Source organism: Biomphalaria glabrata, chromosome 9 (genome assembly GCF_947242115.1).
Source record: "Biomphalaria glabrata chromosome 9, xgBioGlab47.1, whole genome shotgun sequence".
Classification (NCBI taxonomy): Eukaryota; Metazoa; Mollusca; class Gastropoda; family Planorbidae; genus Biomphalaria; species Biomphalaria glabrata.
In genome coordinates this window covers 5,171,508-5,189,537 of record NC_074719.1, presented here as the reverse complement: position 1 = coordinate 5,189,537, position 18,030 = coordinate 5,171,508, and the positions used below count along the sequence as shown (strand labels likewise).

Sequence of the window (18,030 nt, the reverse complement as noted above, 5' to 3'; positions counted from 1 at the left end):
AATAAGTCCTTACAATATGTACACTTTTTTTCAGATTTGAATGAATAAGAATAGCCTTGTATTAAACCTACACAATCAACAGATCGATATCTAATTTTGAAAGAAACATGTTCAGAAATATGAAATGTTGGAAGACGTCTGCAAAGGTAAAACAAAGAAAACTGTTTGTCATTTAGGGACATTGTATAACTTAAGACATATTATAGTTATATTTACAAAATAAATATTCTGTACACTATTCAATGCAAAACAAAACAGCAACAAAATTTAGAGCAGATATGGCTAAAACTAAACTACAGCCTGGTGTGTGCTTTGAACTTTTTTTTTCACAAATGTCTATAGGTAATTTAAATTTAGCCCACTGCCATCCTATGGCCTCATGCAGAAGGTTTGGGATGCGATATAGTTAAGTTAATTAGTTTCCCTTTCATCCATGGTGATCTATAGTTCAGATGATGTAAAGGTCATCTGTTTCTGTGGCCCACAATTAACTAGGGTGTCATGTGGCCAGCACAATGGCCAACAACCTTTACTTTTATCCAACTAATAATCAGAAACCGATTAAACCTGGATCGACTTAGAGATGCCCTAAAGATCCCGCAACTAAAAATCCTAGTCTTCACCAAGATTCAAACCCATGACCCATCGGTTCTGAAGCTATAACCATTTTACCACTCTAGGCAAAAATGAAATAATTTACAATTCTGAAATTTCTAAAAACCTATAAATGAATAAATGAAAATCAACTATGTTAAGTTCTTCATATTCATAATTCTGGTTGATATAATTCAATATTAACAAGGGTAAAAAGAGCCAACAGTCATCGTTATCCCACAAACCTTTTTCTCTTTAGTTTTATTATCACTTATATGTATATTATATACATACACATGCAGTTGAGAAATAAAAAGATGGATATTATGATTCCTATACTTGTACAAAAGTATAAATAATATATATATATATATAAAAAAGACTTCAAGTATGCATCATGATTGTAAACAAGTTGAAATGACTTGCAATCTTAAATTCTTCCCACATTTTGTTTACTTGTTCTTGGGAACTTTCATAACATCTCTGTTTGTTTTCAATGTGTTCACAAGGCTTGAATATCCTTACTGTAGTGTAATGTGTTGCTATCGGGCTAAAAGGTTAGTTCTACAAGAGCCTTAGTCACATCATCACTATCAATTTTTTATTAATTAGGTTAACAAATACAATGGCACTTGTTAAGTGTTTTTTTTCTGAAGCACTGGTGTTTGGTCCCAGTTTATGAGAGTGTCAGGGATAAGTTTTACAGTGTGGGAGCTCAATGATGATCCAGTTATGGAATGCAGTGTGACTTGATTATGGTGTCCGGTGATAAGATAATATTTATTGGTCTAATCAAATGGAAATTCAGTTTCTCTACAATTGACAGGTGATAGCCTTATTTATTTTAACTTTGTTTAACAAGTTTTTAGATGTTCTTTCCGAGTTGAAGATAATCTACTTCATAATCCATACCTTCTGCAGGATGACAGGGGATGGCAGTGGGCAGGGTATAAGCCCGGGACATCAAGATGACCAAACGACAGTCCAGGGCGCATGCTGCATGACCTGACAGCCAACCATGAATGTATGTCAATCATTCAATTCAATTTATTGGCCTCCTTCAGTCCTTAGCTACTACGGTTCATCTCAAACACTCTTTCATATGGCTTTGGAGCCCTATTTTGTAGAGACACTCCCGTCAATCATAACTTTTAGACAATCTATTTTTACTTCTCAGTTAATGCATACACTTAAAGCTTCGCAACACTTTGAAAACATTTAAATTATTATGTGTCTATGTGTCCTGGGTTGCAATTAGTAATGGGAGCACTGTGCATGCACCTTGTCACAAATTGTTTGACTACTCTTGTAAATATTCATCTTCATTTGTTGTTAACCTCAGGAGTAAGTCAATTATTCCATTTTAATTAGCAAGCGCTGGTGAAAGTTAATCCATCATGAGACTCAGAAAGCTAAAGTGTTGTGTGAAGCGTTTATCAGACACTAGGCACACTTGTATTATTGTTGTTTTTTAGTATGAACCCGTTGGTGACTTTTCAGATTAGAACAATTAGAGAATTCTTTCTCACAAACTTGACATTTAAATGGTTTGTTGCCAGTATGAACAGACTGGTGGATTTTTAATGCTGTGGACTGGGCAAATTCTCTTTGGCATAATTGACATTTGAATGGCTTTTCACCAGAATGAAATAATTGGTGAACTTTCAATGTCGAAGACTGAGTGAATGCCTGCTCACAAAGTGGACATTTGTATGGCTTTTCACCAGAGTGAATCCTAAAGTGGTATTTCAGTGCTGATGACTGCGAGAATGCTTTATCACATATCTTACATTTGTATGGTCTTTCACCGGAATGAACCAGAAGATGTTTTTTTAACTGTGATAAGATAGAAAAGTGTTTTTGACAATGTACGCATTTGAATTTTTTTTCACCTGTATGAACGACCTGATGGGTTTTTAAGCCTGATAAGCTATAAAATTGTTGAGGACATGTTTGACATAAAAATGTTCTTTTAGGAGGAGCTCTGGTATGAATTAACTGATGCCTTTGTAGATATGCAGAATGAGAGAATTCTTTCTGACAAATTTGGCATTTAGATGGATTTTCCACAGAATGAATTATTTGGTGTGTTTTCAATGATCTAGAAGAACAGAATTCTTTCTCACACACTTGACATTTGTATGGTTTCTCAACAGAATGAACCAAAAGGTGATTTCTCAAATATCGTTTATGAAAAAATTCTTTTGGGCAGTGTAAGCATTGATAGGCTCTTACCCCAGAATGTACCAATAAGTGGTTTTTCAAACTTGAAGATCGAGAAAATATCTTTAGACATATGTGACATTTGAATGATGTTTCATCAGAATGAACCAAAAGGTGATATTTCCAAAATCGCTGCTCATTAAATTCTTTTGGACAGTGTAAGCATTTAAATGGTTTTACCCCAGAATGCACAGATAAGTGGTTTTTCAAACCTGATGACCGAGAAAAAATCTTTGGACATATGTGACATTTATATTGTTTTTCACCAGTATGAAGTACTTGGTGTCTTTTTAAGTTTTGAGAGTAAGTGAATTCTTTTAGGCATGTTTCACACTGAAATTCTTTTTTTTGGTTTGAATGAACTGACTGATTTGTCGAATCTCTTTTATGTTTTGTCATCACATAAGAAAATAATGTTTTATCTGAACTGTCCTTTGCAGCAGCATTGACTTGAGAAGTTTTTTGCTGTCTTTCATCTGTTGGTGTTCTAACATTTAAATTTTCCTCTAGTTTTATGACTTTTTCCTGGTTAATAGAAGAAAACAATCACTGTTATCTTATACTTCTTACTGATAAATTTTCTTCAAAAATTATATAAGATAAGATAACTTTATTGCAAAAACAAATATTTACACACAACATGTGTACACACCTACACACACACAACCAGTGCATTATGAATGACCTTTATGTACTTCTCAGTGATGACAGATGACCTTGCGCTACTCTTACTGAAAGTGGGATAAAGGACGTTTTTTTTATAAATCTTTCTCTTTTAGTTCTAATGGAAAGGAGACGACCACTTCATTCAGATCTGATTTAACAGTGGTTTAATTGGTGCAGGTTGTCTTTAAGAATTGTGAGTGTTTTGGAAAGGCATCTTTTATGGAAAAGATCTTCAAGAGATGGTAGCTGTGTTTGAGTGACAGATGATTAATCTATTTAGATGTTGTCCTTGTGCCAGTGAAGTACTACCATATCAGCAGATGGCTGCTGTATAGGAAAGTTGGATTGTAAAGATTTTTGATAAAATTGATTGCTTCTATGAAACACTTTTGGCCTGACAAAGAACATTTAGTTTGACTTTAAAACCAAAAGTTCATTACATTAGCTGTGGTGGACGACTTATGAACATGATAGCTTGAAATTGGAAAAAATCTAATCTAATCTGAAATCCAAATAGTAAAGTACCCCTTTAGAAGTAGTGACCTATCAGTGATGTTAATGCAAAGCATATCTAATTCTATGGCTAAAGGTTAACAAGAGTGTGATGAGCATCAAGACCAAAGACCTTCTCCAGTTGCCCCACATATACATTAATTACTCCCATTCATAATTCATTGAAATATAGTTAAAAAGAATTTAAAAAATTATTTGAAATTTTTATGATTATCATCATCATCATCTCTATTTAAGTGAGGGCCTGAGAGGCTCAAATCCTCTCTTGCAAAAGTCATGGACAGAAACACTGCTGTAATGCATAGTGCATGCATGTCACCATACAGGTAGAGAATTTCTGGTTTCCCAGACCTGTCGAGGCAAGTCTGGGGCAGTCAAACAGATTATGAGGAACGGTTTCCTCTTCTTCCCTGCAGCAAGGCACAGTAAATCAAAATTTGGCAATAGCCTTGAGAAATATGAGCCAACAGAACAGTGGCCTGTCCTGCACTGTGCTATAATAGCTTGCTCAAGCCTGGACAGCCTCCTCCAGGGGAAGTGCGGTCAAGGTGCCTCATGCGCTCCTAGACTCCACAAGCTTTTTGGGACTTGTCCCAGCACTCAAACCACTTTTCCATACCTATATAGTTATAGCATGATGAAAACTCACAGCCTGCTCGATGGGTGGTGTTTGCCCTCCCTAGATGGTCAAGGAGTCTGCAATAGTGTTGCCAGTCACACCTATATGACTCAGTACCCACTGCATTATTACAGGGGTGCCATAGCGTTGCTTTATGTTGTGTGAGGCCATGATGACAGTGTCCAAATTGGGGGGCCATGGTCCAGGGCTTTTTTATGATTACATTATATAAATAGTGTTATCATGATTTCTTTAACAAGCTACACATTTAGTATTGCATAACCATTTACAGCTACATCATCAAATACTAAACTCAGACACAAAGGTAAATAATGTTTTAAAGATAATGTTTAAAATTTATCATAAAATATATCATTATTATCATATTAGTAATATCTTACCTGGTGCTTAGTTTCAATAAGTGAATCAAAAGTTGCACCAAAGTTTGACAACTCTGTTTGGCCAGGTAACTGATTCTCAACCTTTATTTCAATTTTCAAATCTAATGTAAAGTTTTCTTGCATGTCTGTATTATTTGTATTTTTGTGAATTTCTTTTTCACTTGACTTCATAGACATAACTGCTTCATCCATGTTTCATCTAGATTGCCTGGTGACAATAATTAATTGTATGTCCATCAAGACATATACTTTTTTTTTAATCAATCTTGAATACACAGTATTTTCTGTAACAAACATTTAAAACAAACATAAATATAATTATAAAATTCAACTTGGTGACTAAATTTTTCTATAAAAAAAAAAATACTGGTACTCATAAAACAAGAGTAAACTAATTAAAAAAAAAAAAAAAGGTTAAAAGCCTTTGAGCTGAATAAATAACAAATGAACATAATATGTAACAACTATTACTATTGAGAAAAGATGGAGAAAATAAGGCTTTATAAGGATCATGAACCATGGTCCTCTGACTTAGTATTATTACTAGGATGCCATGGCATTGATTTATATCAGTGATTCCCAAAGTAGTCTATATAGACCCCCAGGGGTCTACGAAGACTTCCAAGGGGTCTACGAAAGTGAAAAAATAAATTAGGAGTCTATGAGATGCCCACGGCGGTCTACGATAATAGATTTTTTTAAGACTAGCAAGTCGTAACTTAATTTTCATATGCCATTAATGTAATTCTTTCAAACACTAATATATGATTTGCATCTCAGTTAATCCTTTAAATATTTATCCTGCAATTTGAAAAGAAACTTGTTGTATTTAATTTCAATACTTATTTAAAGAGCTTCATTTTGTCTCCATGGAACTGATTATTATTATTATAGCTTTTATATAGCGCTACTTTCATGCTTATAGCATGCTCAAAGCGCTTTTGGTCCAATCTCATTTGTGGACCGGTGGGGGGGAGGGAAGTTGGTTTTCCGTGCTGCCTTTAGGCGCTCAGTAAACACAACTCTGCCCAAGTCGAGTGTCGAACCTCGAGCCCCCTTCTAGGTAGCCAAGCGCACTTGGCCTCTCGACCACGCTTCCCAACTGATATTGAAGAAAAAGAAATGTACAGCGTAGATTATTTAAAATTGAGATTCGTTCCTTCCTTGTCAAACAAACGTTTACCTAACTGCCCTTTAATGATGATATGAAACCAATTACGCTGGAGGATCATTTGAGACAATGCCACCCTGACAAAATAAATACAGATTTGAAAAACTTTCGAACAGTCAAAGATAAAGTTCGTAATAGACCAACAAAATCTCTCTTCGACATCATATAGAGAAGATGGTGGTTTTGAGCGTCTTACAAAGTCTCTTTACTTACAGCAAAATACAGAAAACACTATAGATAAAACATTGATTTTACCAGTCTGATATTATCAAAAGAATTTCTTTAAACATGAAATACATCAATTGCATGAGTTACAAAATTAAAAGCTTCTTATGTAATTCTTTGCAAACGACATATACCCAGTTTACAGTTTTGGATCAAGAGCGTCATAGGTTCTGTTCTGACAGGGTGTAGCGCTGTATGCTGCAAACTGCCTAAGGGTTGCTGGCTCCTTATTTTTCTTCAGGGTGTAATCACAAAACCTTTCCCATGTTTGAGTATAGTTGCAAGGCAGCAAAGTTTTGAATTCAGTTTTTCATCTGCTAGGTGGGTAGCAAGCCCCAAGGGCTTATGAGCCATTTCTGATCGAAGCTTGCTGGTTTAGCCGCCAGTTACTCGCCTTCGCCCCTTCTGTTAGGTGGGTAGCAAGCCCCAAGGGCTAATGAGCCATTTCTGATCTAAGCTTGCTGGTTTAGCCGCCAGTTACTCGCCTTCGCCCCTTCTGTTAGGTGGGTAGCAAGCCCCAAGGGCTAATGAGCCATTTCTGATCGAAGCTTGCTGGTTTAGCCGCCAGTTACTCGCCTTCGCCCCTTCTGTTAGGTGGGTAGCAAGCCCCAAGGGCTAATGAGCCATTTCTGATCGAAGCTGACTGGTTTAGCCGCCAGTTACTCGCCTTCACCCCTTCTGTTAAATGGGTAGCAAGCCAAGGGCTAATGAGCCATTTCTGATCGAAGCTGACTGGTTTAGCCGCCAGTTACTCGCCTTCGCGTCTTCTGTTAGTGAAAACAGTTCCGCGGACTCAATATTTGAGCCACACGTGAAAGATCAAGAAATACATGAAAAACTGCTCTTTGCGAAAACTTTTACAATGATTTCTAAGACAAATTGATTAATTAATTAATATTTAATGTTTGAAGGACTACTTCATAGAACAGCAAATTCCTACATGAAGGGGGGGGGGGGTTCTACCAAAAACCAGAAAAAAAATGGCAAGGGGTCTACGAGTCAAAAAAGTTTGGGAACCACTGGTTTATATTGTGTGAAGCCATGATGACAGTGTAGATATTGGTGGGCCATGGTTCAAAGTCTTTGCAAAGCCTGTAGTACAGATTTTGACTCATTGCATTGAGAGTCAATGACTTTTAAGGCTTTACAAATCGCAATGACCTCCGCATCAAAACTGCAAACATTACCACATGGTTCAAAGATTTTAGCCTGCTCTCCCTGAGTTTATTGATGCTGACCCATCAGCAGGGCCGGCTTTAGCCCACAGCAACCTCTGCATCCACAGTGGGCCACATACTTTCAAAGGCCCTGCGCTAATTCTAGGTGTAAATTGTTAAATTAAACCATTATAACTTAGATATAATAACAGGGTTTCCTTGGCCCCCTTATTTTCTAGTGCCTCCTGGAAATCTCTAGAAATTGCAAAATATACAAAAAAGTCCATGAAATCTCCTGAAATTATTAACATCATCTAAAAACTCATAAAAATCTTCTGAAAAATAGACAAAATTGTCATTTTGAGGTGCCAATCCTACGCCCGATAAAATAATAAAAATTTTATTGCAAATCCTAATCTTTTTTCAAATAAAAGATCTTAATTTTGACATTATGCTTATTCCTACCCAGACTGGGCCCCTTGTAATCTATTTCACATCGTTAGGGCCTGCCATGCCAATCAGTATGGGCCTATAATATGCGTAAAATTGGTGTCACGTAGATCTATATTATAATATTTCTATCTTAGACTAGCTGGATCTATATTATCACTCTATTATTCTATGTCTATGGTCATATTACTAAATAGTAGGCCTATTATGAGAGTCTAGGGCTATATATAAATGTTAGTAGTTAATATATGACTTAAATTTATATTTTTAAAATTGAAGAAGTTATAAAAGAAGATTTTGCATACATGACACATTGAATGCTTATTTTTCAGAATAACTAACTAGATTCTACAATGTAATAGAAGCCTAAATAAGTAAATTATAGGCCTACTATAGATCTAGTATATTCTCTAGACTATTAATATTATTAATTATTATATTAAATTAATAGTACTTAGGCCTAATAATACTTCTAGTCTAGATCTAGATTTAGATTAGATCTACTTCTAGAAGAACTCTGATAAATTATTAAATATAATCTACTTTTTAAGATTTAAACTCTACCAGAATGACCAGATCTACTACCAATAGGCCGAATGGGGCCAATGAGTAGATCTAGTAAAAATTCTAGCTAGTTAAGTTAGTAGTCATATATTTAATATTATAAACTAAATATAATATTAAATTTAAATCTATCTTTATATAGATCTAGTGATCTGCCATCCCTGCCACCTATTACACATTAGTAAAGTCTATGACTATACTATCTATACTATACTATTACTAAAAGTAGTATACTGTGTTAGTGTAGTAGACTTCATTTGGATCTAAGTCTAAGTATTACTGTTACCTGACTAGCCTACTACTCTAATTTATACTCTAAAATAAGTCAATTCAATAAGTCTAATCACTAATCATGATGATCTCTGACTAGTCTGACTCCACAACTAGATCTAGACTAGAGTCACTAGATGATACTAGATCTAGTTAAATCTAGTAATCAGTAGGTAGCTTAGGCTTAGATATATTTAATATTAATATTATCTATTCTATATTAATATTATAATACTTATCGACTTATCCTGGCTATGGACTATGGCTTATTTAACTTATTATTAGGCTTATTAGAAGTATGAGTATGAGTGAGTAGACTATATAATCTAGTACTAGTATATATAGTTATATACTATATAAGTATATATAATATTATAATATATAGTATATTATAATATCACTATATAAATATATAAATCTAGATCTAGATCTAGATCTATCTAGAATCTAGATCTAGTAATAAATATCTATAGTAAATAGTAAAGACACTAAAAGGCAGCACTAACTTTTTCATGATAGAAAAAGATTATCTAGATCTAAATAGATCTATAAATTATATCTAGACTATTACTATTAGCCACTATTAGATTAGATCTACATCTATATCTATATACAGAGACTATAGACATATTCATATTGTCATTATATATAGATCTATATAGTTTACACTCTAGTCGGTATATTATATAGGTTATACCACTCAGTAGTTTAGGAGTAGCATCCCCTATAACTGTTGCCAACCAATATGACGTATAAATAAACAGCTGATTTGTTTGTTACAAATTTAATACTAGTAACTAGAGCTAAGAGTTTTGTAATCAATCATTTATGATAATTAATAAGAGACTTCATAGATAACGGCACGAACCAGTGACCCCCGAAATGGCTACTCCGCCTAGCAGTACCCAGGGCCGGTCTTTGGCCACTGCAACCTATGCGGCCGCAGTCATGAAAATCTGAAATCTTCTGAAAACTGATGCATATCTCCTTAAAATAGACAAAATTGTCATTTATCATTTAGGGGTGTCATTCAATATGGAAAACGCCAATCCTACTCGCTATTAAAAAAAAAAAAAACGGCATTGTCATCTTTCATTTAATAAAAATGTAATAATAAGCCGAATTTTAACCAAAACAAGAAGTTCAAATACTTAATTTACTTTAATAGTCACTGGCATACAAAATTTTTTTTTTGACTAATTTCCTGACTTGGATTCAAATTTTTCAAAAAGTTGTATATATATCTTTATGAAACTTGGCACATATCTAGAATGATATGTTTCGAGCATCCCCTACTACTTTGGTTTTAATTGAATGAAAAGTTTTAAAATAAAGTTATGGTCATTTAGAAAATTTTATTTCGATGTTTTTGCTTATAAAAAAATACAATAAATAGAAAAAAAAATTCAAAGGGTAATACACTTCAGAATATAATAATTTTAGTAGGGCATGTTGATAATATATGTATAAACAAAGTTACAGCTCAAAATCTTTTATACTTTTTTAAGAAATCTGTTCCCAAATCTGTGTTACTATTTATAGTAACAAGTAGCGGTGACGTCATACCAAATGTCAAAATTGACAATAGACTTTTTTAAAACTCATTTTATGTGTCTATCAAGTTATCTGGAAACTTTCATGACTGTGGTACTATTTTAAGACATACTTTGATTTTTTTAGGTGAAACCTTCCCTTTAAAAAAAAAAAGCGATATTTTGCTAGTCGATAGTAAATGTAAAAGGCAGATCTGAATGTTTATCGGCTTTTTGTTGGAAAACCACTATCTACTGTAGATGGCTCGTAAAGTTAATTAGACAGTGATTTTGTACTTAGTTAGCTATAAATAAAATGCAAAAACGAATTTATTTTCTAATACAAAATCTTAATTTTCACTTATTATCCTTATCACAACCCAAATTAGTCCCCGCGCAATCCGTTTCGCATAGGGCCCCGCAACTTGTAGGACTAGCCTAGCTGGCAGTACTAAGCAAACTCTAAACATTATGTATAATAATAATAAGGCTTGTCTTCGAGTCCGAAGATTAGTGAGGAATGCAGAATTACCCGTGGCTGCGCAGCTCCAGTTGTGACCTACATATTTTGCCACACCCAGGGCAAGCATAACCATTATTGTCCGCAGGTGGTCGATTTAGATCTTCTTTTCGCCGTCTGCGTTTGTCCTCGGCAGCGGATTTTCTGTTGGTCTCAAATGTGTATCCCGCGGCCTTCGTGAGTGACCTCCAGTTGTCTCGTTCTCATATATATATATATATATATATATATATATAAGGATCCATGCTGAGACTAATCCATTATAGCATGATCCACATGTATCTGGTAGTGTTCTGTACGGATTACAGGGCAAGACCCCCGCATGCACCAGTTATATAATTTACATGATCAGTGTCTTTGACATGGCTTCTGAGCACCCTGCAGTCGTTGAGGAGGCCTATGTGTTCTACTGTCTCGTCTTCTGTATAGCAGGGTCGACGTCTGTTTCTTTTGAATCTTAGCAAAATGGGTTCCTTCTAGACTTTGTTCCGTGTGAAAACGTCCAAAAATTGTTTGATCCTTTCTGTCTAGCTACCAGCACTAGTCCTTCTTAAGTGGGCGTTTTAGAAACTTCCAGACTTCCCGTCCCATGCTACCAGTAACAATGGTTCCCAGCTATCGTACCATTTGAACTTGATCCATTCACAAATCCTGGCTTTTGATCTCTCTTTATGTTTGCGTCTCCTCTGGTGGGTCAATCTGCGTTCCCTGCTTCGTCAAACTTTCGGCTCTTTCCAGGGGCGGACTGGCTATATGGGCATTTGGGCAAACGCCCGGTGGGCCGGTACCCAAATGGGCCGGTAGGGCCACCGAAATGGCCTGATCGAAGCCACTATGGTACATATCAAGTTGTTAAAGGTTTTATAATATTCGTATTATGTTATTATTATTATTTGTATAAAAGGCACTCTGAGCGTCGTGTTTAATCAAAACTTTCACAGTCATTGCAGTGTAATACTATTTTAATCAAACACATTTTCCGAAAATAAAATGTAGAATGTAGACAGTGCTACTAGTAGGCTTCATCTTTTTAGGGCCTACATAATTGCTGATTTAAAAAGACGCTATATTGCTTTTTAAGATATAGAGTTCACTGTATGCTTGCATATCGATACATTATCAAACTTAATGATTTGTAAGGTACGACACACCTAGAAATGGATGCCCATCACATGATAGAGAATTTGTGGGCCGAATTTTATAGAAATGCCCGGGCCGATTTTGACACCCAGTCTGCCCCTGGCTCTTTCGTTTCCTTTCATATTCCTCAATGCGATCGTATCCATTGCATCACCATACGTACCCTGTGTTTGCCTCCTAGGCTCTTCAAGCCCGCCTTTTTGCCTTTTCCAACGGGGTTGGCCACATCTCTGAGATCTCGAGCGCTTGTAGGGAGAAAAATAGTCTGTAAAAAATGTTCATGTATTCGGAAAAGGGCTAACATTGCAGGAGCCTATCAACTCTTTCTTGCATGACTCTGCACGCTCGACTGTTGCAATGCTCCCAGACATTATTTATCTTTATTTATGTATGAAACGGTATAACACTAGTTAATTCAACCACTCACTCGTATGGGCAGGGACTAAAAAAATGGAGCATGAGACCTTTTTTTTTTATTACCTGTTAAGAACCTCCAAATGAGAGAAAGGCTTGGTTGCCTGGTCGTGCGGTTTGTGCGCTGGACTGTCGTTCGGATTTATCGACGGTCGAGGGTTCAAACCCTGGCCGCTCCCATTCCCCGTCGTCCTGCGGGAGGTTTGGACTAGGAAGTAAACTATCTTCAACTCTGAAGGAACATCCGAAACATGTAAAACATTTTACAAACTAAACATTTTTAAAACCTGTCACTAGTCTCCATACGGCTGATCAATTCCAGCATAAGTTCTAAACCCCGACAGACACAGTTCCTCTTAGAATCACCTCTCACTTGAGAAACCCATACCATGTCAAAATGAGGCAAGAAAAATCACCAACTAGGAAATTTTGCGAAGAGCCAGACATTCGCACTGTTACCAACAGTAGACGCCTTAGGTGGCTTGATCATACACACCGAATACCACAGTGTCGATGTACAAATACTCCTTCTTCCCAAGTGCTATTAGAGCATGGAATGGGTTGTCTGAGCTAGCAGGAAAACTAGTAACTTGGCAGAATTTAAGTCATTGGTTAATATGCATGACTAAATACATGACGCGTAGGACGTAATCATCTTCTTTTTTGAAGTAACGTCTGTATTATATAAGATAAGATAAGATAAACAACATTTAGTCACGTGGTTCTCTATCTCTTCTATACAAATTACGTAATCCACAAAGGCTGTCACGTGGCAGTTTTTTTCATTGTTTTATAAATATTATCGTGTGGCTCAGATATTGAGTCCGGCGGAACTGTTCTCACTAACAGGAGAAGGGGCAAAGGCGAGTAACTGGCGCCTTAACCAGTAAGCTTCGGGCAGGAGGGGCTCTTTAGCCATAGCTGGCTACCCACCTAGGACAAGGAAAACTCTGAATTCAAACCTCTGTTGCCTTGCAGCTTTACCCAATCATGGGAAAGGCTTCGGGAGTCAACCCTGAGGAAAAATCAGGAGCTGGCGACCCTAAGGCAGTTTGCAGCACCCAGTGCTACACTCTGGCAGAACCTGCGACGCCGCTGACCCCAAGCTGTATCGGCACTTCCGTTCCTTTGGATACATCAGCTGCGTGGAGAGGGGGGAACTGATGTGTGGGCGACATCGTTCCGACCACAGCCAATGCCCAGGCATTCATCTCACCGAGATGATCCATAGTCGCTTCGCGACTGAAGGAGGCCATAGAGAGAGATCATGTGGCTAAATATTGTTTGTATGCGATTGGTGAATGATGTCCATTGAGCTAGCTCTGGCTGTATGGGTTACCCACATAAATCTAAGTAGTTTCTTCATAGTTAAATAGTTTCCTAAGAGTCAAATCAATATTGATATTTTAAGAGCGGAAATAATATGTTGGTGTTATATTCATTGCCAAATGCTTATTAGGACATTTTTGCTTTGTCTTTGTTTGTTTTTTTAATTATTTACTTCTTGCAATTGTCTTGTCAATCAACGTCACGCTTTTATTTTAAAATCTTTCTTTGGACTAGTAACTTAAAAAGTTCTGTCTTGCGGCGCTTCCTTCTTGATCTTTATTTCCTGTTCACTTCTTAGCAGGCTCCTGTTTAAAATGCATGAGTAGTGCTTTCACTTTGCTGCATTCGGCCTTCTCAGAAACTAACGTAATCACGTTTTCTTTCGACTTTTGGCGTGTTGTCGTTCCGTGTGTTCCTCGCTGATTCTGTTCATTAATTTCAGCATACAATATTCCTTGGCTTGGCTTTTCTTTCTGTTTAAGTCGATGACAGGGTTAGAAATGTCGTAGACAAAAAAAGAACAAGATCGAAGTTCACAGGAACAGGATGCAGAGTTCCCGTTTATAGATGGCGAGTAAAATCAATAACCACAGTGGAGTGCGAAGCTAGAAATGTCGGTCAGTTTTCTGTCGCACATTTGGATTTAATTAAACATCTGAATACAGATTCACTGTGGAGTGCGAAGCTAGAAATGTCGGTCAGTTTTCTGTCGCACATTTGGATTTAATTAAACATCTGAATACAGATTCACAGTGGAGTGCGAAGCTAGAAATGTCGGTCAGTTTTCTGTCGCACATTTGGATTTAATTAAACATCTGAATACAGATTCACAGTGGAGTGCGAAGCTAGAAATGTCGGTCAGTTTTCTGTCGCACATTTGGATTTAATTAAACATCTGAATACAGATTCACAGTGGAGTGCGAAGCTAGAAATGTCGGTCAGTTTTCTGTCGCACATTTGGATTTAATTAAACATCTGAATACAGATTCACAGTGGCTTGCGAAGCTAGAAATGTCGGTCAGTTTTCTGTCGCACATTTGGATTTAACTAAACATCTGAATACAGATTGTAATTTTCAATTGGAACTTTCTAGCAAGCCTCCAACATTTAAATGTTTGTCTTATAGTTTAAGTAGCAGCCGCTATAGGTACTATTGCCTATCATTACAGTTTTCCATAATAACAGTATTTATCAATGGACTGCAATTTTAAAATACTTTAAAATGTATGAGCCGAAATATAAATGTGCAAGAACCAAAAGTTAAGCAATCGTTTCTAAAGTTTTGGACCCTATATAATGAACAAAGCAAAGAAGCTTCTTTGTGATACCCAGTTTTTTAAAAGCGTTCACGGCCCCACAATAAAGTGAAAGTATTTCCCGCGATGACACGCTTCTTTGTGCCACCCTTCGTGTCAGTTTGCTGATTTAGAACAGCGGTTCTCAACCTTTTATGCTGGGTGACCCCTTTTTACAATCCCCCACTCTGCCGCGACCCCACCCACACAGCAATAGAAGAACAGACAAAAACAATCCATATTTTCGATGGTCTTAGGCGACCCCCTGGCAAATCATCAATTGACCCCTAAGGGGGTCGCGACCCACAGGTTGAGAACCCCTGATTTAGAATAAAGCAAAACTTTGGGCTATGGAAAGACCAGGAGGTTAGCTCTGAAACCTTTGCTGAAGAGACTGTTTAATTATATCCTGATTTGAAATCATATTTCTATTCACAAGCGAAGTGTCACACCATGATCGAAAGCTTCTTTGATAAGCCCTTGTTTGTAAAATGTTTTACATGTTTCGGATGTTCCTTCAGAGTTGAAGATAGTTTTACTAGTCCAAACCTCCCGCAGGACGACGGGGGATGGGAGCGGGCAGGGTTTGAACCCGGGACCATCGATAAATCCAAACGACAGTCCAGCGCGCAAACCGCACGACAAGGCAGCCATCCAAGCCATTGAGTTTGATTTCAGCTGCATTTTGTACACAACATTGTGTTATTATTCCACGTAGCAGTTCTGTTTTCTTAAAGTATCCTTTGTCTTACAAGTATTCATGCGACTCGCTATTTGAATGACGCGATGTGATTAGAAAAAAAGGGATGTAACAGTGACCAGGTATTTCTGGGAGAGGTTGAAACTTTCAAATGCATTGCACTGTAAGATGTTTTATCTCGGATAACGTTTCAGAAAACCAGCAATTATTTAAATTACTGTGTGTGTATATATCTACATAGTGGTAAATTGTACGTGTGTACATTCTGATGTATTGTAATAAAGTCACAGCTATTGAAAAAAAAAATTAAGCCTGCCCTTGTTACGTCCCTTGATTGACATGTGTCCCGCTTTCAATCCTCAAGCTACATAGCATCATATCTATAAATAGTACAAAGGGTCATGCTATGACAGACTCGTGGAACTTGCAGAGAATTTTAAGTCTTTCTGAAAGTTTAACTCATAATTGGGCTGTGGGCGGTAGCCTTATATGTTTTTTTTACCCGTTTTAAAATGTCATGGACAAATCTGTATGTATTATTTTAAGTACGCTTAAGTTGGAAGGGCGATTGGTCAACGATACTGCGAAAAGATTTTTATCCTAACAGAAGGTAAGCCTAACCTGCCAACTTTTTTTTACAGAGAAAAAAATTTGTCATTAATACAAGAATTGAAAGTAAGCCTTTTGTTTTCGGTTCCTACAACTAGCTCACATCATTTATCGTGACTGCCTATTTAATTAACGTTTCAGAAAGATCGCTTTATTCATTATTGAATACATATTTATTTATAGTTACCGTTAAAGACAGTCAGGGTTATCTTTAAAGCGTTTATCCTGACATTCTAGTAACAAATTAGTAAACAACATGGGCGTAGCCAGGGGGGAGTTTTTGGGGTTCACCCCCCCCCTCCCGAAAAAAAATCCTGGCTACGCCCATGGTAAACAATAGTAACAGCTAACTTGTCCGTAAGCAACAGCATTGACATAACTGGCCAACGCAGTAGTTACTTGCACCTTTATTTAATTACCATGATCCACGATCAGCCTAAATGATGAGAAACATTCAAAACATAGTTTGGCAACTTGTTAAAAATGTGGTACACATCCTCGAGCATGCATCAGTGAAATAAGCAACTATAGTTTAACACTTAACAGCTTTAACTACAAGCACACCTCTTCATTAACATGCCCCCACCGCTGCCAATGTAACTCAACAAATAACAACTGCGATCCAAGCCTCAGGTAAGTCCAACTCTGTACCTAGCTCAGGGCCGGCCTTAGGCAAACTAGACAGCCGCCTAGGGCGTCCGATTGATGGGGGGGCCTCACACAGGATTCAAAACAATTTTTTAGAGAAGAAATAACTAAACTTATGTCCAATGTTCCCTTTGGAGTACACTATGAGATGCATATAATATGCATGACTAAATGCATGACGCTTAGGACGTAATCATCTTCTTTTTTGAAGTAACGTCTGTATTATATAAGATAAATTTCAAAGTACAAAGAAAAAGAGATGCGGTGGACATCAAGTGGACAAATAATCAATGATGGCAAGACAATAATATATTCAGGACATGACAAGGAGCACATTGGTGGTGTAGGAATCATCATGTCTAAAATAGCAGCTTCAGCGCTAATTGCTTGGAAGCCGGTCAGTGACCGCATCATTACAGCTGGACTCCAAACAAAGCAAATCAAAGTCAATACCATCAAAGCATATGCCCCTACAGAGGATGCAGAAGATACCATCAAAGATAATTTCTATAATCAACTACAAACCACTCTTGATGAAACACCTACTCACGACCTAATTCTACTGAAGGGAGACTTTAACGCCAAAATCAATCCCAACCGAACTGGCTTTGAATATGTAATGGGACCATATGGCTCTGCAGAAAACATCAGTGATAATGGCGAGCGCTTGATTTCTCTCTGCGCATCCAACAGCCTTTCAATTGGAAACACATATTTTAAGCACAAACAAATACACAAAAAAACATGGCGATCACCAAATGGAGAAACCTTCAACGAGATAGATTACATTTGCATCTCCAAACGATGGTGGTCATCTCTGTTGGACGTGCGGACCCGCAGAGGAGCTGATATCGGCTCAGACCACTACCTTGTCAGTGGCAAATGTTAGCTCCGATTGAAACGCCAACCAAAACGAGCCACACGACCCCGCCCATTTAATGTAGAGAAGCTTAAAGACGGCAATACTGCAGCACAGTTTTAATTGAAACT

The 18,030-nt window shown here is 37.0% G+C and overlaps 1 protein-coding gene across 1 annotated transcript; it reads right to left on the bottom strand.

Moving 5' to 3' along the window:
- Positions 1–2,017: 2,017 nt before the first annotated feature.
- LOC106051113 (zinc finger protein OZF-like) lies at positions 2,018–8,094 on the bottom strand. Its single transcript, XM_013206243.2, has 3 exons — positions 7,600–8,094; positions 5,017–5,300; positions 2,018–3,342 (listed from the first exon to the last, which is right to left on the bottom strand). Exons 2-3 carry the CDS (start codon positions 5,206–5,208, stop codon positions 2,053–2,055), a joined length of 1,482 nt encoding a protein of 493 aa, XP_013061697.2. The 5' UTR covers positions 5,209–5,300; positions 7,600–8,094; the 3' UTR covers positions 2,018–2,052.
- Between the last annotated feature and the right edge of the window lie 9,936 nt (positions 8,095–18,030).

Excerpts from the sequence above, each read along its gene's own strand:
- LOC106051113 (XM_013206243.2), bottom strand. The coding sequence starts at position 5,208 with ATGGATGAAGCAGTTATGTCTATGAAGTCAAGTGAAAAAGAAATTCAC. Across the intron at positions 3,343-5,016 it reads TTATTGAAACTAAGCACCAG|GAAAAAGTCATAAAACTAGA; the intron begins GTAAGATATTAC and ends TCTATTAACCAG.